Source organism: Buteo buteo, chromosome Z (genome assembly GCF_964188355.1).
Source record: "Buteo buteo chromosome Z, bButBut1.hap1.1, whole genome shotgun sequence".
Lineage (NCBI taxonomy): Eukaryota > Metazoa > Chordata > Aves > Accipitriformes > Accipitridae > Buteo > Buteo buteo.
Window position 1 is genome coordinate 42836526 of NC_134204.1, and position 20980 is coordinate 42857505.

General features: G+C 39.6%; 1 protein-coding gene across 1 annotated transcript in view; it reads left to right on the plus strand.

The window, feature by feature from the left end:
• The first annotated feature begins 1340 nt into the window (after nt 1–1340).
• Nucleotides 1341–20980, plus strand: part of CEP78 (centrosomal protein 78) — a 28589-nt gene continuing 8949 nt past the window's right edge. Inside the window, exons 1-12 of the mRNA XM_075019977.1 lie at nt 1341–1433; nt 3693–3963; nt 4186–4361; nt 4980–5052; nt 5561–5664; nt 6414–6588; nt 8491–8604; nt 8857–8921; nt 13284–13392; nt 15006–15141; nt 16092–16137; nt 17249–17392. Of these exons, the coding sequence (XP_074876078.1) occupies nt 3711–3963; nt 4186–4361; nt 4980–5052; nt 5561–5664; nt 6414–6588; nt 8491–8604; nt 8857–8921; nt 13284–13392; nt 15006–15141; nt 16092–16137; nt 17249–17392 (1395 nt within the window). The 5' untranslated portion in view covers nt 1341–1433; nt 3693–3710. The remainder of the gene's footprint in view (nt 1434–3692; nt 3964–4185; nt 4362–4979; nt 5053–5560; nt 5665–6413; nt 6589–8490; nt 8605–8856; nt 8922–13283; nt 13393–15005; nt 15142–16091; nt 16138–17248; nt 17393–20980) is intronic.

A 20980-nucleotide genomic window follows, 5' to 3' on the forward strand; every position in this document is an offset into this window, starting at 1 on the left:
TTATCAAATAAAGAATTATTTACTTCAGTAGATGTAATGCATATATTTGTGAGTCAGTCACGGACTACTGTAAGAACTTAATGTATGATTGCAATAGTTTGATCTGTAGTAGTGGTTGTAGTTGTATTAACTAATGAATTCTCTAATAAAGCCTTTCTCTATTCTTATCTTACATCATTGAGGGTACAACTAAACTGCTTCACGATGACTAGGATTAGTGCTAGACCCCTGGGGTAATTAGAAGCATCATTTTTGCTATATGATAATGTGTTGGGATGTATGGTATTCTGAATCATGACACATCATCTATTCTTGATTGGACATTAATTTTTTTTTAATTGGACTTATTCTCTAAAGTAGACATTAACTATCGGCTTTGACATAGGTGGACAGGCCACCTTTACCTAACTTGGAAAAGAAACGGGTATAAATTGTGTGTGTGTGTGTATATATATATATACGTGTGTGTTTGTTAAATAACCGAATCGCTCTTAGTCTTAAGCAGTTGGCGTGGCTATCCATGAATGAACTGCCAATTCTAGGATCAGTGCATGGATGACATTTGAGCCGTTTTGCCCTGATGGGCACTTTGTAACGCTCCGTGCTGAACGTCAGCGAGAACTCTGATCGGAACTGAAGCCTTGCCTGCGTAAACTCACCTGGCAAACTAATGAGAAATGTAGCTGTGGAAGAGGGATTTGTTTCTCTCGGAGGGCTCAGACCAGACCAGCAGACTGCAGCTACTGCTGCAAATCAGAACGTTTCCATAGCTGTACAGCTCCCGACGCGCGTGCTTTGCCGACAGTATAGCTACGCAGCGTGTATGAAGACATACTGAAGGACGGCCGGCTTGCTTTCTTCTAGCTCTTAAAGCGTATTTTAGGACGGGGCAACGGCGCTTTCCGTTTAGCTGTAGATCGTCTGCCTGACACCTCCGCCGCCTTCAGCCCCCTCCTGCCTCGCTCTGCTCTGAAGGCAGACGACGGGCCGCGCTCACGTGGGGATGAGGCAGAGGGCAACGTACCAGACCTCCCCCGCCCTCAGCGGCAGCGCTTGCGCGGCAGTCAGGGGGAGGACAGCTAACCGCACCTCACCCACGCCTCGGCTGCCTGCCGGGCCGCCCACCCGCGGGGCCGGGGCCGGGGCCGGGGCCGGGGCCGGGGCCGGGGCCGGGGCCGGGGCCGGGGCCGGGGCCGGGGGCGGCGCTTAGGGCGGCGGGGAACGCCCGCGCCCCTAGAGCGCGATTGGTGGGGCGGGGCGGCCATTTTGAATGTAGGAAGGCAGGAGGCGGGCGGGGCGGCAGCCAATCGGGGTGGCAGCCCCGCGCAGCCACGTGGCGGCGGGCGGTTGGGATCCCAGGGAAACGGCTCGGCGCCGTGCGGAGGCGGGCGGCTCTCCGGAGGGCTGGCGGTCGCCGGCGGGCTCGGCAGGAGGTGCGAGGTTGCCGCCGTAGGCCGACGGCGCCCTTCAGCGGCCGCTCGCGGGCTTCGGGGCGGGGGGACGGGGGAGAAGGCGGGTAACTCCTGCGCGGTCGTGTCCCCCGGGGCAGGGGGCTGGTGGCCCAGCCGGGAGTCCGCAGGGGCTGGCTGAGGCCGCCTCCGGGAGGGTGGGACCGTCCGGGCGGCGGGGGGGGGGGGGAGCGTACGGGGCGGGAGGGAGCGAGCGAGCGAGCGACTGTCGCTGCTGCTGCCGCCCCCTGGGCGCTTCTCATATCCCCGCGGCTGGTGGCGGACCGCGCAGTCCCCAGTTCATGCTGGCTGGGGAAGTGGGGCGCTGAAGTAGTTCCCTGAGTTGGTGGCAGTATTGAGTGGGCGAAAAGTGAAAAACCACTATTTTACCCCAGTTATAACCGGAGTAGTTTGCGTATGTTAAGTGGATGCTGTATTACATTCTTGAATACAGCGGTCCAGCAGGTCGAATAAAATGTGTTTAGCCCCAGCAGACCACCAGGCCATGCTTAATAAAGCGCCTAAGCAGAGAGTAAGTGGGTAGTTGAGCTTCCTGTGTGTGTCTTGCAGTTCCGGATGCAGGGCATGGTCATTGTTTCTGTGGTCAGTGGTCTTGTATGGCACATTTCTTTACCCCCCGATAAATTTGCCCAGCTGTTTTTTGAATTGCTATAAACTTAGAGCTTCATAAAAACTCTTGGTGTGCAACTGGATTTCTCAGGTTTACTCTGTGTTTTGTTTCTTTTTTCACTTTGTCACTAGCTGGTATTGTCTGATGTCGTCTTGCTTCTGCATGGAAAGAGACAGTAAATCATTGTGCCTTGTGTACATTCTCAGAGCCAGTCAAGATACTCTAGGGGTTGTGTTAGGTGCACTAACTTCCACGCAGAAGAGCTCTACTTCATATAGTTGTTTCTCAATTGGAAGGTACTGTGGGTCTGATTAGTCTGGCCCTTTTCCTCTCCACCTGCAGGTGGGTTAAACTTCAGTGCTAGGGCCAGGAGCTCCTTCCTTTACTTCTGTTAGAGGTGTGGTGTTCAGGTGTTGCAATGAAAGCCACCGTAAAAGAGTATTGTTTAAGCCCTGGAGAGAAAAAGCTACTATATTGCTCATTGATACACCGCCTGAAGTCAGTGGTGCTTTACGACTGATGGTCAGTCACTTTCTGAAGCTGAAGTGATGGATTATAATTTACTCATTTCTGTTACTGTGGCCACAGTGTGGTGATTATCTAATGCTAGTAAATCAGAGCTAAAATAAAAGAATAGAAGGGTGTAGGAGAGCTATCATTAGAGTTTCTCTTCCTATTAGTATTACAGTTTCATCCAAATACTAATAATGTGATTTTTTTCAAAATTATATTTGTACAAATGGCTCTCCTCACATAGTTGTACATATTCAGTAATTCTTGTCCCATGTTGACATACAGAGTGTTTCAGAAGATCGGCTGAAGCTTTCTAGTCTTTAACAATATGAAAAAATGTGAACAATGTTTGATACCCTGTGTGGGATACTTAATGCTGTCTTGAATCATAAATAAATAAGTGGATCCTCTAAATATCCTGACAAACATTCCTACTGAGACCGTAGAATTACTTACTCTTAATAGCTGTGCCATGGCAGTGTTTAGAGATTCTACTTGGGAGTTAGTGCTGTTTTGCTACATGGGTACTAATGTGTAACAAAAACTTAGACCTGCAGAGTGCTTTCCTAAATTTACTGGGATAAGTACATAAGGTATGCAATAGCAAAAATATTTAGGAAACACACAATTTATTCTGTATTATGAGAATTTAGGCTTTTGATTGAAGTAGCAGAGAAGCTCACAACTAGTTCTCCATGGAATAGTCATTTGTATCCCTTGATGTTGGGTCAGGGGGTGTCCAAGGCTTTCAGGAGTCTGCAGACCCTGACATTACAAAATTAAATTTTGAGAGGAAAACGAGAACTTTACAGCAGTTTGTGCTTGAACATTAGGCCTTTTGTGTTTTGGGTATACCTGTTTGTGTGGGAGAATAAAAATGCATGGGTTTTGGTTGGGTTTTTTCCCACCTCCTTATTCATTCAACTGTACTCACACAGGTAGTGAGCATCACAAGACATTGATGTTTTAGCTGCCACATCAAAGACATGTAAATGTTATACAATATGCATGTTTTGGGTATGCATATTGAGTTGAGACTGTGTTATGAAATCAATTATATGCTGGAAAAAGTTTACTTTTTTTTTTCCCTCTCATTTTAGAGAGACATCACATAAAAAATGATTGAGTCAGTCAAAATAAGAAGACAGTGCATGCTGGATTTCTACTCACATTATGAACATCTGTGTGCTCTTCAAGGCTCTGTCCCACTGAAAGCTGTGAAGGCTAACCTGACTCAGGGTGCTCTTGATCTAATTGTAGATCACATCAAAGCTGCTGATTGGGTACCACTTCTGAATTCTATCAGGCATAATAAGACCCTGACTTCTATTGGAATAAGAAGTTTTCATCAACAGAGTCTTGGAGAATCAGGTTTGTAGTGATGGCTATAAAAGATAAATACATTGGTGCATGCATGTTAGAATTTGTTGCGTAAAACTTTTGTGTGATTGAATACACAGGGGGGAGGAATTGTAATACCTAAGGAATTATTTCTATTTAAGAAAAGCAGCAAAAAAGCAAGGTGTGATTATGATTGTTTTTAAGTCAATAGGGACTGGATTTTACTGATGTGTAATTTTTGTTGTTTACTAGGTGTTGAAAGATATAAAACTTACTTTAGAAGGCGAATTCCAGCAATTCGATCAAAAGACTTGACTGGCCAACTATGCAAAGCTGTCAAAGGCTGTCTCAGTATATCAGATGTACTAAAAAATTTAGAACTGCAGGGTTTGCTTCTGAGGGAGAGAGATCTAATACTTTTAACAAAGGTGAGAATATATTAGTATACAAATAAATGGAAAATATGCTCAGAACATAGAGAAGTAGCAACTAAATTTTGTAAATATGTCACAGACAAGATGTTCTTCTTCTAAGATATCTTTGTGTTATCCATCACATGAATGATTCTTGCTGAGACATTTAGTATAATGTAGTCTTGCTGAACCTGTCAAAATCACATAACCTTCCCTTGCCCTGATTCATCAAGGCTTATTAGAGTTCTTAGCAACATCTCTGCCTTGTGTTTGGGGAGCATAAGTTATGCGTGTGACTGAAACTACTGTGCATGTGCATGAGAGAAGGACACCAAGGAGATAAAAACAGGTCTTCAAGACATCTTGTTGGAACACTCTCCACTTCACTGGTGATTGTCTTCTAGGAAAGGAGTTTGCTGCTTGTTGCCTGTAGGCTACTGCTCCTCTTGTGCTAAAGAAATGAACTAGCTTAAACTTGGCTTTAAGATTCACTTGTTTTGACCTTCCTCTGAACGCCCTAGAGTTTTTTGTAGGGAGCACAAAGAGGTCTGAGCAGTCTGGGTGACTTGGTCTTTTATCTGTTTGTATTTTTGCTTTTCAAGCCAGTTAACAAATGTTGTTTTTATTCTGAAGGGCTTGGCCACAGCTTCATCTCTGGAGAGTGTCTCTTTAGCCCACTGTCCAATTGGAGATGGAGGATTAGAAAGTAAGTTCAGAATCAAAACCATGTAAATATACTTCTCTTTTTTTTTTTTGAGTCCTTTAAATAGGTACGTTTTTTTCAGTATTTCCATTCCTGTTTTAAATTTGTCTGTAGTGATTAAAATAAGTCTTCACTTTATTCTACATGACTTAACAACTTTTGAAGACTTGAATTTCTTCACTTGATGCTAGTAAACAGCCATACTACTTTATAATGATGTTTGTACTTTTATTTAGAACAATAGTCATAATATTTGTTTGAGGTTAGCTCTTTCTTGATTTGTTCATATTTTAGCTTGTTCAGATAGTCTTTGCTAAACACTTGTGCTAGAAATATATAATCTTGAACACTTTAAATGTATTTAAGATATACTTTGTATTTCAACACTAGTTCTTTGTCAAGGCTTTTGCCTATTAAGGCTGATCCAGCTTCTTAATATGGCAGTGAAAAAGTGTGTTCTGGTAATCTGGCTGTGGTATGTGTGGATAACGTGTGCTTTTGTTTTCTTCAGCAATCTGTCAGAGTATAAAGAATTCAGCCACGATCAGATATGTAAATTTCACAGGATGTAGCCTCACATGGCGAGGGGCAGAACATATAGCAAATGTATTAAAGGTAATTTAATCACCTTTCTTAGAATCAGATGTTCACAAGAACTTGTGAACAATCAAATGCATTTGATTTTTTTTCTTTGACTTTCAAGCTCTAAATCTTTGTGAGCAGCATATGTGAATACTGAAGTTAAGTATGTGAATTTTGTGACTTTGTATGCCAAAAGCAGCTTACTGGTGTTGGATTTAAATATGGTATTTCTTAGTAAACATCAGTTAAATAACAGTTCAGACTGAGGTATTTTCTTTAAATGAGGATTAGGGCTGTAAATGTCTGACACCTGTTTTGGGGAATGCTTCTTTCATTGTCACAAATTTTAAAAAATGTCTTAAGTATTCTTAAGCGTTGGGTAAGAATAATTGAGTTACAGTTTAGAAGCTACTAATTAACTGATTAGTAAGCTTGTGACTAGTACAATATTCTAATTAATGTTAACATTGGTTTGGAAGAAAGCACATAATTTCCTAGTGTGTATTTCCTATTCAAGATGTGTTGAAAGTGTCTGTCTGCCAAAAGAAGTTAATAAGATGTTTTGTAGCTATATTTAATAATTTGCATTGCAAATTGGATGATAACAAAGATGACTTAACTGTAATGTTTAAAAATGACTCAAACTCAGAAATGGTATGACTGTTTTTCTTATATCAGCACTCAAGCCGTTAAACATCAATTACAAACAAAGATAACCTCTGATCTTGCCATCAATAATGGCTTTGCCTTTGCATTTGGTAACACCTTCTTTGTTTGCAAAGCACCAGGCAATGAAAAGACATGGTGAAGCTTGGGCTGAAAGCCTTCGCTACAGGAGACCTGACCTTGACTATATGACCGGTTTGAGGCGGATTACTTTCAACTGCAACATGCTTGTTGGAGATAGAGGAGCAAGTGCCTTTGCAGACTGTCTAGGAGAGGATCTTTGGCTTAAAGGTATTGTGAAATACTGCTCTTAAAATACAGTAGTGGCAGGCAGAAAACTTAAAATTGTCTGTTGTAGCAAATGTAGCTAGAAGAGTAACTCGCTGTTCAGCAAGGAAAGAATAATCTTTCTTCAAAAGAAATTTCTCTTCCTCTTTTGAATTGTCAAAGTGGGTGAATACTATTGTATCATCTAGTATTGTCCTGTAGTGTTTTGGAGAAGTAATTTGTTCTACAATATATCTGTACAAAATGACTAACGGTGCTGGTGTAAGTCATAGCATTCCGTACATAGAATCAAATACTTACCTGTTGATATCTTTTTATAGTTTGAGCTAGGTGTACAGATAACATGCATACTGATGGAAGAGGATCAGATTAGAGAATACTTAAGCAAACTGGACATACAGAAGTCCATAGGCCCTGATGGGATGCATCTACAAGTGCTGGGGGAGCTGGCTGATATAATTTTGAGGCCATTCAATAATCCGTGAAGGATCATAGTGGTTGGGAGGGCTGCCTGAGGACTGGAAGATAGCAAATGTCACTCCAGTCTTCAAGAAGGCTGGGAAGAAGGACCCAGGGAACTACAGGCCAGTTAGCCTTACTTGGATCCCTGGGAAGGTGGGAATGTGCTGCCATCCACAGGGATCTCAACAGGCTGGAGAAATGAGCTGATGGGAACCTCAGGAAATTAACAAAAGGAAGTGCAAAGTCCTGCACCTGGGCAGGAATAATCCCATGTACCAGAACATGCTGGGGGCTGTGTGGCTGGAAAGCAGCTTTGTGAAAAGAGTCCTGGAGGTCCTGGTGGACCACAAGCTGACCATGAGCCAGCAAGTGCCTTTGTGGCAAAGAAGGCTAGTGGTATCCTGGGCTTCATTAGGCAGAGACTTGCAAGCAGGTTGTAGGAGGTGATTCTTCCCCTCTACGTAGCACTGGTGAGACCAGACGTGGGTCCCCCTGTGCAGGAGAGAGCTAGAGCTACTGGATAGAGTCCAGGAAAGGGCCACTAAGATGATGAAGGGACTACAGCAACTCTCACTTCAGGAAAGGCTGAGGGAGCTGGGACTGTTTAGCCTGGAGAAGAGAAGGCAAGGCTCAGGGCAGGTCTCGTCAAGGTGTATAAATATCTGAAGGGAGGCTCTAAAGAAGATGGCTTTTTCCAGTGGTGCCTGGTGACAGGTCAAGAGGAAGTAGGCACAGACTGAAACACTGAAGGTACCTTCTGCACATCAGGAAACACTTTCATACCGTGAGGGTGACTGAACGCTGGCACAGGTTGCCCGCAGTGGTTGTAGAGTCTTCCTCCTTGGAGGTCTTTAAGAGCTGTCTGGACATGGTATGGGGCAACTGGCTTTAAGTGAGCCTGCTTGAGCAGGTGGGTTTGGCAAGATGACATCCAGAGGTCCCTTCCAACCTCAACCATTCTGTGATACTGCATATGCACAACATGAAATAAACGCCAAAGCCATGATAGTAATATTTCATGGTGACCATGTAACTTACTGATGTGTGCAAGCAATGAACTTGTAGAAGCGTTGACTCAGACTTCTTAGACCTAAGTTGTGTGTTTTTACATATGATGTTACCTTGGGCAGTTGAATTAATTGGTGCCTGGGAATATTATATCTAGTAGGAATTGTCAAGAACAGTGACTTAACTGTGATTTTTATATTCCTTCCTTTGCAGTTTTTTAGCAGTTATTTCTTAATGTTTATAATACTGATATAAATTTCTAGTTTTCTTTTCTGAAAGTAATATTCTTGTTTTTACACATGGCTGTTATTATCATGTCCTCTTTTCTCATGCTGCGTGTTCTATGAAATGGTTGTTTTCAGGTGTGGATTGTGTTAAATACTGATTACAGGTTATGCCACTGAATATTTTTGTTTACCTCCTTAAACATTTTAGCACTTGATTTGCAGCAGTGTGGAATATCCAATGAAGGAGCAAGGTCATTATTAGATGCTCTTCAAACTAATACAACATTAGTGGTACTTGACATAAGAAAAAATCCATTAATTGGTATGTATCTGTATCTTTGTGCTCTTTGTGATTGTGGGGTTTGGTGTTTGGGGGTTTTTTTGTGGGTTTTTGGAGTGGTTTTTTTTCGGTAACTCAGGGGGGAAAAGCCTGTAACAGCATTTTGTAAACATTTTTAAAATGGGGAAGCAAGTAGGGTAGGAAATGTGTACTGCTTATTCAATGATCTATTTGTTTGCATAAGTACTTGTTTCATACTGGAAATTCTTAATAAGATATCTTAATTCATTCTAGATCACGTTATGATGAAAAACATTATTGAAAGAGCTCTTATGAATGGAAATAGTGCTAATTCAGAGGTACGTCTTAGGTGTTTTGGAGTGAGTTTAGGGTTTTCTTTGTATCTGCTGTTGCATTTTTTTTTTTCTTTAAAAGGACAACTTTGTTCAGAATGAATCTAAACCAGCTGTTCTAGTTAAACAGAAGTCTGACTCTTAAGCAGTTTAAAAAACAAACAAAAAACCACTATGAAGGGACAAACTAAAAACACTTGCAGCAACATGATGTTGTATTGGGCATTTTGTATGATTTCTTATGTAATTTAAGGTGTACCATAATAAAACCAGGATATCCATTTAATGAAAAGAAAAATGGAAATGTGTGTGTATACTTGGGCATTACTGTAGAACATTAAGTAAATATTGCTGCTGGACTGCTGGAAGGCTTTCTGTTACACGTGTCTTTCTTGTTAACATGGTAATAATAACTTTTCATTAAAAAGTAAAGGAAATCACAATTTTAAATTTAAAACTTTATTTTGAAACTTATTTTTTGACAATAATTTACATAGTTATGGTTTTTCTAAGTTATTCAAAGCTATCCTTTCCGATGCTAATCATCTAAGGAACCAGAGTTTAGTTGAAGTACAGTACCCCTTGCCATCTTTATCTAATAGTCCATGGAGAGTTTACAGTAACATGCATAAACTGAGTGTCTGGACCATTTGTGATTAGGTATACTGTTTAAACACTGAGTCTTTTGTTTATAACACAGAAATTGGATTCAGTTCCCAAAAGAGACAGCAAACAAATGAGTGTACTCTTGTTCTTGCTTTCACAGAGCTGCAACAATCCCAGTTCTTGAACTTGCTGCTCTTTTGCTTTTGAAAAGGCTTAAAAGTCAGAGCTGTGGATCTGTAGGGAGTATCTAATAAACTGAGAAGTTTGTGTGTATAATTCCTTGAGGATTAATACAGTTCTCCAATCTCTTAAAGACCTTTTTGGAGAAACTGATGTTGGTGGTGAAGGAGTACTCTTTCTCCTTGGCAGATGCAGTCAACACTTGCAAAATGTTGCAGGGATCACATGAAAATATCATCTGCCTTGAGATGCTCAAGGTGATTGGAAAGTTGAATCATGAAAAGAAGAAACTTTCTGGGGAATCTCCCATATACTAGGAGATCACTCAACTCAAGACATTTGTTTTATGTTCATCCAGGTAGTGCAGTATCTTAAGCCTTACTGGCAATGCTAGTATTCTTCATACCTTGTTAACAATATGAATGAAAAAGCAAACAACCTTTGCTAACATACCTTTGTTAACAAAATGAATGACCACCAGCTTGCTAAGTAACTTTGCTTCTTCCACAAATAAAACCAGCCTAGAACCTTTATTTCGTAAGCTCTGTGAGTAGGCTGTTGTAAATAACATTTGTTGTTTATCGTGGGAACAGTGCAGACACTCAAAAAGGAGTAATCCACCTGTTCAGCAAGATGAATGCAAACATTTGATGTTGAGGTTGATATTCATTTGAAACTGAAACAGTTACTACCCTAATCTAGGATTTACACTTGGTTTTGAGCTCAGTTGCAGAAGCCTGGATATTATAAAGAGAAATCAGTTGAGTTTCTTTGAGGTAGTGTCTTGATGTGCTCTGTATTGAAAGTCAGCAATATGGGGGTTTGTTTTGTTATGTGTGGGTGTTGGTAGTGTGTTGTTTTGTGGTTTTTGGTTTTGTTGTTGTGTTTGGTTGGGGTTTTTTTTAGGATTAAAAACTCGGGGAATAAATTAACAAATAGTCACAGGTGTAATGAAGACAAATTGTTGCTAAGCTCAGTTGCAGAAAGAACTGCAAGGACTGTTTCTTCCTTCTGCCAATAGTCAACATTCAGCCGTACGAGTTTAAAAAGTCAATGTACAAGTAAATACAATTTAAGAGTGTATTTGTGGGAGTCCTAATGACATATTCTAAATTCTGGATGTAACTAACACTGTGCTTCTTTCTACTTTTAACAAGTTTTAGCATAATACAAAAAAAACCAGTTATTTTTCAGGTTTTCCATGAATTCTTTTATGGAGGAACCATTATAGACTAAGTTTACAAATTTAAAGAAGCAATGTTTGGTTTTTGTAGCTTAAGCTTGTCAAACAGAATACAGTCAGTTAGCATCTACATTGCTTCCTTTTGTCATCTGTGTGCTGCCTCCAGACCTGTGAGGTTTTAAAAGGATATGCTGGTCCATTTTTTGTAGTGGAGAAAACATGCGTATCTATCTTTGAAATTATTTAATTTAGTATGGATTTTTTTTTACCTATTGTATTTGCTAGAGATCTGGATTTCATATTAAGAGAAAATGAGGAATCAATTGGACTAAGTTTAGCCTATGTGCAGAGACTTCTTGAACACAAGGTGTAAGATGTAATTTTCTGTGTGAAATTAATCTGTCACTTTTGCAGCAAGTGGCCTAACTTGTATTATATCTTACCCACAGATAACTAAAGAGTTGCATGGATGATCATCCCTAATACTGCCTCCAGTTTCAGATTTTTATCCTGCCAAAGGCAAACTGTCATAACTCTCATGAGTGAAACTCAGTGAAGTGTTGAATTTGCCACTTAGAAGTGGCAGAGCTGCATTCTGTACCACTCATCATGGCACCTGTTGTGTCAACTCCATGGTTTTGCTTAGGCAGAAAATATATTAAGGTGCTTCTTTGTTGCTTTAAAAAGAAATTTGGTGGGCTTTTGAATGGCGTCATAATAATAACCCATCATAACTACAAAAGATCACGTCTTGGCTGCCACAAATAGCCTGTAATGTACTGTCAGCACTTGCTTACTGGATACCAGTCACAGCAGCCCTTCCATCCTGTTCTGCATAAAAACTGGTTGTTTCTCTTTGCTTTTCAGTAGCATGTAGGTGCTTGCCTTTTGGGTTGGGTTTTCAAGTTTGTAAGAAGAGATGCCTACTGCTAATTGATGCCTTTAAATTTGATGGACAGCTAAAACAGGAAAGTTGTATTATCCTAGCAGCACTGCGTAGCTAGCTAGTGGCTTGTAATCGTAGATATAATTGGATGTAATAGGTGGTGAAAGTTTGTGTAGATTCTGAGAGAGACTGTATAACTTAAAGGAAAAATCCACTGAACTTGTCTATAAAACAAGTTGCTTTCATAGTCTCAGCTCAAGCCATTTTTCAACACTGTCTTAATATGTTTGCTGTCTTTATACTTAGATGTTGTACAACAGCAGCAGGCATCTAGACAAGAGAAAGGCTACTAGGCTAGATGAACTTTAGGTTTAACCTAGTATAGCTGCTCTCTTATGTGTGTAGTAAAACAAAATTAAGATATGCTTGCTCTTAAAAGTTTACAATTTAATTTTACTTTTTCTGTCTGTTTTTTTAGTTTAAAATGAACAATTCACTTGTCTCAGCAGCTAGATGCAGCCGTAGACACAGCAAAACTTATAAAAGGATTGTCTGAGTCCAGAGTTGTTTTTTTAAAAAAAAAGTTTTTCTTGCTAATGATAAACTTGGACTAAACTTGGTTAGTTAAAGCACAGTAATGGCATTTTAATCTTCCCTGGCATTAGGTGCGAATAACTCTGGCATACTGTTCCTGATACTCTGATGTGGGGCTTAGAGTTGTCCGAGAGAAGCTTTATGTTAATAGCAACTGCATTTCCTTTGATGGCTACTTCAGCACTGGACTTTGTACTAACTATAGCTTGATGCACACTAAAGAATAAATGAGACTGTAACTTAAGAATATATACCTGGAATAATAAAACTTTTAATGGTGAAAGGGGAACTTTTAAGAATAGAGCTATTGCTGTAAGGAAATGAAGTTTGAAGTACAGCAGCTGCCTTTGATTATCACTATGTCTTAATTTTAGTTTGGAGGCTTTTACTGTGTAAGGATGAATTTTCATTACAGGCAGTGAAAATTAAACTTCCAATTTTTAAAAATATTAACTTTATTGGCAATACAAAATCATGTTAGGGAAGCCTTCATTACTCTGGATATCTTTGGCCTGAGCCAGTCATTCCTAGCAAGCCAGCTTTCTGAGAATGAAATGCAAAAAGCCAGAGTTTCCTTTTTATAAGGTTGATGCCTTTTTTTTTTTTTTCTTATAAAAGAAGTGCTTTGCACAGGAGAAAGGAAAATATTGCATGGGATGTCATAAAGGTGTTCTGGGAATGCTTTCTTACAATGTGGCACTCAGACTCGCATTCAATCTGTGTTTGAGTTGGGGCTTTGTGGGATTTTTATTTTTCCTTAATTTTACAGTTTATTATTAAGTTTTCCGTAACTAGCAGTTATTCTCCATATTCTCCATATATCTATCAAAACATCCTCTAATCTTAAATGACCACCTCTTTAAATATCAGTTACTAAACCAATTTGTCTTTCTTTAAAAAAAAAATAAATAAATTCCAGTATAAGTGGCTGACATCTCCATCTTCCAAGGATGCTCTGAAAACGAGACCAAAGAAAAGAACTGTTGTCCTAGGAAGTGGTCGAAAAGGAAAAGCTACTATTCGTATTGGTAATACTGTCTTTATTTTCTCTGTAAATTTTTCTACAAAATAATCTTTTAATGTTTAAGAGCTTTAATTATAAAATATACAATATGTCTAAATGTCAGTGTTTTGCAGAATAATTGTCTTTAAAAAAATTCCATTTATTCTTAATGTGTCTTCTACCATCAGTGGTTTCTATAGGAAAGTTGATTTTGTTTTTAGTGCTATTAGATATATGGCTGGAAAAATGGTAGGATATGCTGACTTAAATATGTGGAAGCATTGCACTTATTTATTCTGAGTGCATCCTCTCCACAAGCTTTCTCTTCTAGGAAGCTTGGCAGTTCTAAGTTGCCTAGTTCTTCTGATGTTGTAACCTTTCTGTAGCAGATTGTCCTGCCAGAACAAAAAAGCATGCATTTTTTTACTGACGTACAAAATGTTCTAAGATTTATTTTTTTAACTTAATGTAAACCTATTATAGTTTGTTTAAAATAACATAGGTATCTTGAATATTTATAATTAAGTACTGATAGCTGCAATACACTATTTTTCAGTAAGTTACTAAAAATTCCACTCTAATACATTTGGCTGTCTTTCATCTTTGCTCTAGTTATCTGGAAGCAGAGAGGTAAGCATAAATCAAATTGAAGTCTTAGTACAAATAAACTGTGGTGATCGGGGTGATGGAAAAAGAAGCAGCCTGACTCAAATACAGTTGTGGTGTGTTTTGGGGGTTTTTTTGTTTGTCTTTTTAAAAAAGGAGAGGGAGGGAGTCAGGAGGTGAAAACTATTCTATCCTACTTACTTGTTGAGAATGAGCTGAAATTTGGAATCCCATTCCACAGTTATGCATTTCTATATTGTTACAAAATTAGTTGTTTTATTGATCTCAGAGAAACAGTAACCTGAGTTCTCACTAGTTTAACTGTATGAAATACTAGGTGAACTGTTTTCTGGGCTTGTTAGTTTCTGACTGATACAGAACCTGGGATAGAGTGATCATCCCCACTAGGTATTTATGCTGAATCTACTTTGAGTGGTAGTAGTATTTGACTCAGAAAAAGACTGGACTAGTGAACATGACTTTTCATTATTATTCCTCTTAAGTGAAAATATTGCTGGTGTTCTGTAGAAGTGATCAGCGCGAGTACCAGCTTTAGCTTCAAGCATTTTGTCAGTTACAAAACCAACGTTCTTCACACTAAACCCACTAGAGGGCAAGTTGAAGCACGTAGGTAGCCTTACTGTCTAGGCAGACTGTCTAAGCTTCTACTTGAGACAATGAAGTTAGGTATCTGAAATCAGTAATGTGATAAACCTCCTTAGCTACAAAACTTTGATTCCTTTTTTGAATAACATCAAGCTCTTACTTACATGCATCCTACTTGCATTAAGCTAACATAGCAGTTAAGCGTACCAGTTTATAACTGCAAGCAGACAAGTTGTCCGCTGCTCTTTCTGAGAAGAAAAACAAAAGTTTTTGAACACTTCAGCAAAATTAGGCTGAAAGGTAGATTTCCTACGGACCCTTTTATTACATAGGACATTTTACTTATGAACAGTAGGCTGTGAATTTATATGTAAATAACTAGGTATAATGAATTCTCTTTTTTCCTATTCTTGCTGTTCAATACAGGAGTACCATCTAAAAAGTCTGTAAGTCCTGGGAAAAAAAATACATCTGTGAAAGACAGTTACTCACCAAAACCACTACCACCAGGCACAAAAGGCTTCCTTCCTTGGCGGACTGCAGAACGTGCAAAGAGATGCAGGTGAAGTTTTCATAGTACAGGGGAAAATATTAAAGCATAAAACCTGCATGATAAATGTAGTAGAGAGCTGTATTAGTTTTTTAAGATACTTATTTGAAAGTTATATGGAGAATTTCATATTGGATCCATATTTTTTGTTTTATATAAGTTTTGAGGATGTTACATAAATCCTATTCCAGTAAGTTTTTGAAATACACAAAAAGATGTAATTTGATGGCCATAGGAATGTTCAGGTGTAGCAAAAAACCCACCAACAACCAAATCTACCTTGCTTGTTTGTTCTCTTGTTACTAATGGTTTATCAGATTTATCATAGCTGAAGATGCAATTTAGTTTTCTAAGTTTGTAGTGTAGTTGATTTGGCATCCAGTTCAAGGTGTCTAGGTATTTTTTCCACCTCTTCTTTCTGCTCTGTCTCCCCCAGTGCCAACGTAGTTATTGCGATCATCTAAGACCTGTGAAGTAAAATTTAAAAAAAATAATGTTAAACATGGAAGCCATAATATTGTTATCACGCTTCCTTTTGAAACAGTTTTTATTTTGTTTTTTTATGTATTGCCTAGACCTTCGCCTCTCAAAATGGAAGCTGTATAAATATTTAAACAAAAAATTACTTAATGCTCTATCATAACTATTTTTATTAAACTTGTTTTTCAAAATGCCGAACATGAAATTCTCCTGTTGACTTTAGTTCATAATAATTAACTAAGCAAGATGCCTATTGAAGATATTAACATTAGCATCCAGTAATGTTGCTCTAGTTCATGAGTAAGTAGGAGTACTACTAGAACAAAAATATGTAATGACTGTTAAAGGGATACAGTGGAATGTCTGATGCTGGTTTTACTCTTACAGCTTCACCTATGCTAGAATCCTGTGTTTGGAAATGGAAGTAGCAATGGTGATATTATAAAGTTACTTTTCTCAAAAGTGTTTTTTTCTGACTTTAGAGGGGGGCCAGTGGATAGTACTGAAGAATTACCAGTGAAGATTCAGGTACTCTTTCATATGATGGTTTATTTACTAGATGAATGCCTGAAAAAAGATGAAAGTGAAGAGTGGAACATACTTTTAAAGTTTCTCTCTCACAGAAGTGCAGAATAATAGTTTACATCAGCATTTGGTTGAAACTTCTTTCATACTTAGTTTACTCGCACTTCTGTATTACTATCTTTTGGTTTCTTAGCGTTATGAGCAAGCTGGGTTGGAGTATGGGCACAATCCCTCCAGAGGCAATAAGGAGAATTAACAGCATTTTTCTCTGAAAGGTTCTGCTCCCTCCTTCCTCTTTTTCCTCCTTTTGCTTTTGGACTACCTACTTGTGTTTGCACCCATCTGTGAACTGCTGTTGTAAATGTACCAGCGGGGGGGGGGGGGGGGGGAAATCCCCTCTTTCTTCCTTCTTCTTTGCATCTCATTTCCATCTCCCCCGCCCCGAGAAGCATTAGTGTGTACTGATGAATTAAATTGGCTCACAAAAGAGTCTGATGATTGCTGAAGCCAGCACACTTATCCCCTGCTGTGGTATAGGCTTCCCATGGGCTGCAGTCCTTCAGGAAAGCCTGCTCTGGCACAGGCTGTCTATGGGCTGGAGCTCCTTCAGCCCATCCCTCTACTCTGGCATGGGGTCCTCCCTGGGCTGGAGTGTGGGTATGGGTATCAGTTCCACTATGGAGCACCTCCTCCTCCTCCAAGCCTGGCATTCCCTCTGCTCTTTCTCTTTTTGATCCCTCCTCTCTGCCTGGCTGGCACTTTTTGCCCTTTCCTACACCCGCCTTCCCGGAGGCGCCGCCCCCTCTCTGCCTGCCGTGTGTGGGTTGATTGGAGCCAGCTGGAACCGGCCGTGTCCGGCATGGGGCAGCCTCTACAGGCTCCTGCAACTAAATCCTTGCCACCTATACCCAATATATGCATATGTGATTTTTTTTTAATATTGTTTTATGCACATTTATTTCAAAATTGCATAGCTGGACAATGTATATGCATTGTAAAGGATTCTGGGAAACAATTGCATTTAAATTAAGCTTTTGGTACTATTTAATCTTTGATTTTTATTGCACAATGTAATGCTGGGAGTGGGTGTGTTTTTCTTTTCTGATGTAATTAGACAGGTATTCCTGTGAAAGTGACAGTAGAAAGTGCTTCTACATCTGAAACTGAAGACACAGAGGATTTAGATGATGTTATCCATCATCCTGATCTGGCAAAATCATTAGATAAGATTAATGTAACAAAGTATCAACACTTACAGGTAAGAAGCCTGTTCTGTCCCTTAAACTCCATAAAGGCAAATTGTATTGATTAAACCATGTTTTATTCAGAAGATTATTCTTAAGCTAATAACCAGTCGCGGAGTAGGATTTCCAAATAACTTAATTATCCTGCATTATGTCTGTCATACAGGCTCCCATTTCAAAACACGTGTCAGATATGGACTGAATTTCCAATCTCTGAATAGTTCTAATGAAGATGTGTATGCTATAAGCTTATTGTCAAATCAGGGCTATAATAAGGAAGACTTCACTTAATACACACAGCTGCAATATGCGTAATTTCTCTGTTCCAGTCTTGAATTGTAGTTCACAAATCTTTTGATCGGTGTTATTGCCTGTAGTATTTCCTTTGTAAATGTAATTTAATGTTATTTCTAAGAGCTAAAATATTGTAATGATTGTTGTGTAAAAATAATTTTAAAAATAACTGAAAGTGTGTTAAAGCTCCATTTTATAATTGAGCTTGATAACAAACTTTTTTTTCATTTGCTTTTTTATTCCCTCTACTTTTTTGATAGTTCTAAAAAAACAGCGGTAGCAAGACTGGCTATTGCTGCAAATGTCTTGAGAGGGAATGTTCTTAGAAAAGGAAGGGAGAACAAAGAGTGTGTTTCAGTGGCTCAGTAATGCTGCTGAGGTAATCTAGCACTATTGTAAAGTCACACCCTCAGGCAGAGTAACTGGGTTGTTTCTGAAATGTTAGGATTTGAATTTTGTTTGGAGCATCTGCACTGCTGCCAAATTAATACTGCTAAAAATAAGACCTATAGTCAGTCTGCTTTTGGTGGTGGTTGTGATAGAGCACCACACTGGGTGAATATTAAGACCATATAGCTGTCTTCATGTAAGCGAAGTGTAGTTGAAACTTAACTTGTACATCTGTATGTAATGGGAGAATTAAGATGCATCAGAGTTACTGTGGAAGGCAAAACAACTGTACAAAAACTGCATAAATAACTACTACTTTTTTTCAGCTGATGTATACTTTGTCTTCAGGCCTAACCCTTTTTCTCTCTAGAACTTCTGTTGAGGAAAATTGTCAAGGTTTTCATGTGTTTCTGGGGCTTAAAGTTGTATAGCAGCTTTCTTCTTTGTAGGTGATTTCATATTAGTGTTTGTGTGCAATATGTTGATGTGCTGTGCCATGGCTTCAACTTCTCATCAAGAGCATTATGTCTGGAATCATGGAATTCTGTGTTATGTGCATATTGCACCAAAAACTTCTATGCAGCAAGGATGGTGCTTTCAGGAAACACTTGACATATTTATTCTTGGTGTTTGGAGAGGGAAGAATATTACTTTCAGGACACACTGCTGAGGCAGGCAGTGTTTTGTGCTTTGAGGAAGAGTTGTCATATGGACCTCTGTTGTCAGTGTTACCCGTAGTATTACATACGGAGCAACTGTAAGGAAGGGATAATTTGTGATTAATTTGAGCTTCCTGGGAGGTGAAACTACAAATTTTAGGAACCTACCCCAAGATTAGTTCTAAATTTCCTGTGCTTGTAAAGGTCCAGATTCTCCTGATTTTCTGAATTTGGAAACCAAAATACTTCTTTAGGCCATGGTTGCATATCTGACAGCACTGTTTAAGCAGTGTTGAACTGTGGCTGTGCCTCGCCCTTCCTTTTTGTTACGTTGATGCAAAGCATCATTTCACATTATGGCAGAAGCGAACTAACAATTTTGCACCATTGAATTGTGAGGTCTATTGCCCTTCTGTCCCTTAGTGTGTTTCCATTTCTTGTTTCAGTCTTTCTCTCTTACATCTTTTTTCATGTTTATCTGATCATAAGGCAAGTTAATTCATCTTGCTGATGTGGAGAAAACTCATGTAGTTCAACAAGAAGTGCAAATTCCTGCACCTGGGAAAGAATAACCCCATGCACCAATATATGCTGAGGGCAGACCATCTGGAAAGTAGTGTACAGAAAAGACCCTGGGGGTCATGGTGGACACCAAGTTGAACACAAGCCAGCAATGTGCTCTTGTGGCAAATGGCATCCTGGACTACATTAGGAGGAATGTTACCAGCAGGCTGAGGAAGGTGATCCTTCCCATGTATTCAGTGCTGCTGAGGCCACACCTGGAGTACTGTGTCCAGTTCTGGGCTCCCCAGTACAAGAGAGACATGGGCATACTGGAGAGAGTTCAATGAAGAGCCACAAGGGTGGTTAAGGGACTGGAGCATCTCTCCTACGTGGAAATGCTGAGAGAGCTGGGACTGTTTAGCCTGGAGAAGAGAAGGCTCCAGGGCAATCATATTTATATAAATACCTGAAGGGAGGGTGCAAAGAGGACAGAGCCCATCTCTTTTCTCTGATGTCCAGTGGCAGGACAAGAGGCAATGGGCACAAACTGAAACAAAGGAGGTTCCCTCTGAGCACAAGGAAACACTTTTTCACTGTGAGGGTGACTGAGCACTGACACAGGTTGCCCAAAGAGGTTTTGGAGTCTCCCTCCTTAAAGGTACTAAAAACCCATCTAGACACGGTCCTGGGCAGCTTGTTGTAGGTGGCCCTGCTTGAACAGGAGGTTGGACCAGATGACCTCCAGAGGTGCCTTCCAACCTCAGCCATTCTGTGATATTTTTCCAGGTTAGTTTTTAGCCATCTTAATGACTCACATTGGCTTATGTGATTGAGTGTGTTCCAGAACTGGAGCACGGTAAATGGCAGAAGTCTATGGCTGGTAATGCAAGAGGGGAAGTGGAGGACCTTTTTTGTCTGAGTTAATTTGGCTTAGGTATTGTCATTAAACAGCTCTTACTGAAGAGCTGCTTGAGGGGGGAACTGACTTGAGGAACTGATCTACCTGAAAAGTAATCCAGTGTATTTGGCTGTAGCAGGCCTTGGCACAGCCTTTCAGTGAAGTGGGACAACCAGCTGTGCTAGCTAGAACAACGATGGGATTGCAGAGTGGGAATAAACAGTAAGAGGTGGGAACTCCTTAAACTGCCACTGTGCCAAAAAAGCTCTCCAGACATCCCTGGATGTGACAGAATGACCAGGCTTTCGCTTCAGTATGCAAGTCCTTGAAAACTTCTCTGCATCTTTCTGCTGAAAAAGGGGCTTTAAGCATACTACTTAGTGAAACAATATTAGTTGTGTTTTCATTTTTTTAAAAAAATCCCTTGGCTAATTAAAAGCTTAATTTCTGCTTAAATGAAGAATAAGAACTGATAAATATTCTTTCCTTCCACTAGAGGGAGTCTGAAATGCCAGAATTGCCTCTGAAGAATGTAGTTGAAGAAAATCCCAGATTTTGAAATTTTAACTAAGGATATAAATGGTGAACTTCACCCTTTAATATAGTTAGCAGGATATAACTTTTCCTACACATGAATACTATGTGAATTACATAGAAGTAGAAATTGCACTATAATTATTTTTTAAAAATAGGGACAACGATGTAATCAAGTGTAAAAACATGGCTAATTAGTTACTGAATTTTTTTATATTTTTAGTTTCTAAACTTCAGTTTTATATCTCTCTCTAGTGGTGAGTAGTCATATTGCATACAGTGGTTCTGAGGGCTACAGATATATTTGCTATTCAATTTCGTCT